The sequence below is a fragment of the Antedon mediterranea genome, chromosome 4 (assembly GCF_964355755.1).
Source record: "Antedon mediterranea chromosome 4, ecAntMedi1.1, whole genome shotgun sequence".
Taxonomy (NCBI): domain Eukaryota; kingdom Metazoa; phylum Echinodermata; class Crinoidea; order Comatulida; family Antedonidae; genus Antedon; species Antedon mediterranea.
In genome coordinates this window covers 16,599,986-16,603,591 of record NC_092673.1, presented here as the reverse complement: position 1 = coordinate 16,603,591, position 3,606 = coordinate 16,599,986, and the positions used below count along the sequence as shown (strand labels likewise).

General features: G+C 32.6%; 1 protein-coding gene across 1 annotated transcript; it reads right to left on the bottom strand.

The window, feature by feature from the left end:
* Positions 1-279: 279 nt before the first annotated feature.
* LOC140047608 (uncharacterized) lies at positions 280-1,223 on the bottom strand. Its single transcript, XM_072092646.1, has 5 exons — positions 1,090-1,223; positions 941-1,008; positions 768-843; positions 470-670; positions 280-313 (listed from the first exon to the last, which is right to left on the bottom strand). Exons 1-5 carry the CDS (start codon positions 1,092-1,094, stop codon positions 280-282), a joined length of 384 nt encoding a protein of 127 aa, XP_071948747.1. The 5' UTR covers positions 1,095-1,223.
* Between the last annotated feature and the right edge of the window lie 2,383 nt (positions 1,224-3,606).

Sequence of the window (3,606 nt, the reverse complement as noted above, 5' to 3'; positions counted from 1 at the left end):
TCTGCTTTGTACCCCAAAGCGTTTGGAAGTGTGCCTTTATAACTATGCCTTTTCATATTTGATGATTTTCTTCACCTGATGATCGGCTATGCCCGAAACATAAACTTATATATTGAGGCAGTTTTAACTGATTTGATCTTGATTTTTTTTTTCTATGTCCTGCCTATGATTTAGGTCTATAGGCCTATATATATTTAGTTAAAAATTTATACTTGTACAACTAATGATGAAAGGTATTATTTAATTAAACCAACAAAAGACAAATTATTGACAATGAAACTATTTTCTTTTCAATACGCGCATGACAGTACCACTAGAAAAAACCGTTATATCAAAAATGTTATTTTTGAATGGTAGAGTTGTCTCCACCATTCCTAAATTTTCGCTGCAGATAGTAAATACGTCATTGACGTAATCTTCAAAGAATAGATTTTGGAACACAATAACGCGTTTGCATCTATTCAAATACCTCATTATGGTTTGTTTGTCTTTTGTTGGCTTCATTCTGATATACGTGAAGCCATTCCATTTTAATATATCTGCTACTTTTGCCGTGTCACTGTTATGTACAGCAGAGCACGACGAAGCTATCAGGTAGTCTATATTGCTGTTGTTGTCGTTTTCGGAATCAAAGGCGTACGTTTCCTTAAAAGGCAGAAGTGTGCTTTGCCTGTGAAAGAAAACATGACGTAAATAAAAAATAATGATTTTCGGGTTTTTGGGGAGCATTTTCCTGCATGAACAAGAATAATAGTTGGTGAACCTACCATGAAAACACGCCTCTGGTTCGTTGAGGGCGTTTACAACGACCCGTCGAATGTAACGGTTGTTGCTGTGTTGATTCTATATGAAATCAAATATATATAATATTATATTATAACAATCATATGAGCAGCGTTAAATAGTATCGTTCGCCAACAATGCATTTACTTTAATTTACCTTTGTCCACGGTTTCTTCTTCTTTCGGGTTGAACGGGTGCTCTTCCGAGGGAACTCTTACGAATGTACTATGAATAAATTATATATATGTATATATGAATCGAATAAATAAACAAAAATGTAATGTCAAGAGAAGAAAAAATACTTACGGCATTATTGGTATTCTTGTTACTGAAATTATAAAAAAAAAAAGAAGAAAAACTGGTTTTATTATACAACTAATAGTACGTGGTGCTGGTGCTAGTTTGCAACCAATTAAAACATATACAAGGCTTCTCGGAGAAGGATTTACTACTGGATGTGTTCAGGGTACACATCTGATTCGTGCCCTCTTTGAATATTTATTTATGCCAATGAGCATCAAGTTTTTCAGTATGAATCATATCTATCTAAATATCTATATTATAAGTAAGAGACAAACAAACAAACAGACAGACGTACAAACTCTCTCACTTATAATATAGATATATAACGTTAGTATTGTATTTACCTTTAACACTATCTTTCCATTGTGAAACATTCTGAACTGATGTTCGTTGTACTAAAACCAAATTTAAAAAAAAAAAAAAAGTTGACAAACCACAATCATTGTCATTATGCGCTGCATAACACGGTAAAAAGGGTTACTAATTGGATACATGCAAACAAGCTATCACTAAATATGCTAAAAAACAATTTTATGTTGTTTAGTAACAAATAATATAGTATGTTACCAAAAGATATTATTTTCAACAATGTTCCTATTAATCAAATAACCAACACAAAATTTCTTGGTATATTTATTGACGACAGACTTGACTGGAAAGCCCATGTTAATTACCTTTGCAAATTATTATCAAAAAAAATGTTGGCATGATGTATAAATTGAAATCAATATTTCCTCAAAAAGTATTAAATATTTTATATTCTACTCTTATTTTATCGTACTTAAATTATGGTGTTCTTGCTTGGGGAAATGCTTCAAAATCAATTATTACTAAAATTTTATTAATCCAGAAACGAGCTGTCAGAATTATCTCAGGGGTAATTTTTCGTGCTCACACCCAAGATCTCTTTCAAAAAAAAAATAAAATATTAAAAATTGAGGATCTCTATAGATTTAATGTTGGTGTCATCATGTTTCAATTAACCGCCCGACACCTATAATATCCAGTAAATTCACTTAAAATAAACAATACCACACTCACCAAACAAGACAAAAAGATTAGTATCACCTGCCATTTACTCGAACTAAAATGAATACCCTTGTATACACTGGACCTAAACTCTGGAATTCTCTTCCTTTATCTCTTAAAAAAATCTCATAACTGTGCTTTATTTAAACGTCAATTTAAACTATTATTGGTTGAAGGTTCTTTGTAAATTCTTTTATTATTGATGTATTTGATATTTCTTAAATAATTTATATAATCTATTTTTTACTTGTTTTTTTTTTTAGTTTTAAACATGTTAAACTTATGTGTTAGAGAAAAGATATTAGTTTAATTGTTGTTATTTTTTTTTTGGAGTTTCTAATTGTGTTATAATATTATTTCTATTTTATTTGTTTTGTTTTGAGGAGCCTATTCACAACAAGCTTTGCTTTCTTTTAGGCTCCTCCACTTTATATTTATATATTTGTAAAGTGAAATAAATAAATGAAATGAAATGAAAAGATATATTACAATATTCTTGATAATATCGAATCATGCCCTTGTAAAACTATGGTAACATTATTTCTTCTTGATAAAACAAAAACAACAAAACTAGTGACACTATAGAAATAATATTACGTTGCTAAATCAAACAATACACATTTATGAATTACCTTCAACATCGTCAGTCCACCACGGAGTCATCCACATTGTATGTTCTTGCACTTTACACTTAGCTGTTTGCTGAGACATTATTAGTTAGTATATACTGCTTCACTGAAGTGTGTGTAGGATACTGCTTCACTGAAGTGTGTGTAGGATACTGCTTCACTGAAGTGTGTGTAGGCTATATATACTGCTAGCAAAGTGAATTATGTGTGTATACAATTGAATCGTTGGCATTGAACGTTTCTAAATAAAAGACTTCCTTGCGAATTGAAAAGACGATGACCTTCAAAAGTTTATGCATAATTAATAGGCATGAGTATTATCTCCTGGTAAGTTGTACACTGTCTAATCGATGTCCACCTTGGAAAATATCAACGTATGTGATTGTGAATATATAAGAGGCAAGATTGTGTATTTTTAATGTTTAGTTAAAGTCGCGCGGTTGTTGAAAATGAGTAAATCTGAGAGTACAGCCGATGATCTACTGCCATGTGAATTATGGCCGGGCAGTCGAATTACGGACGATATTGTGTTTGGTGAACCCATGCACATCATGTGCGTCGAGTTGAAATCGTTTGAAATACCGACAAACTCGCTGCGCAATTGCTCCCCGCATACGTACATAATGATGATGGTGTTGTTGAGAAAAGCGTTACAGTTGCACTGCAACGATGAACAGCACGCACTGGTGTGCTCTCTTATTGAACCTAGTCGCATCGTGGATGAAACGGTTCGGGGTAAGGTGTCGTGCGGTTACGTGTTCTGGTTGATCTTCCCACGACGTTTGCACAAAATGTTACAGTACGTTGTCAAGTCCATACTGTTGATAAACAACGGATACCTGCCAGCATGGGACACAACATT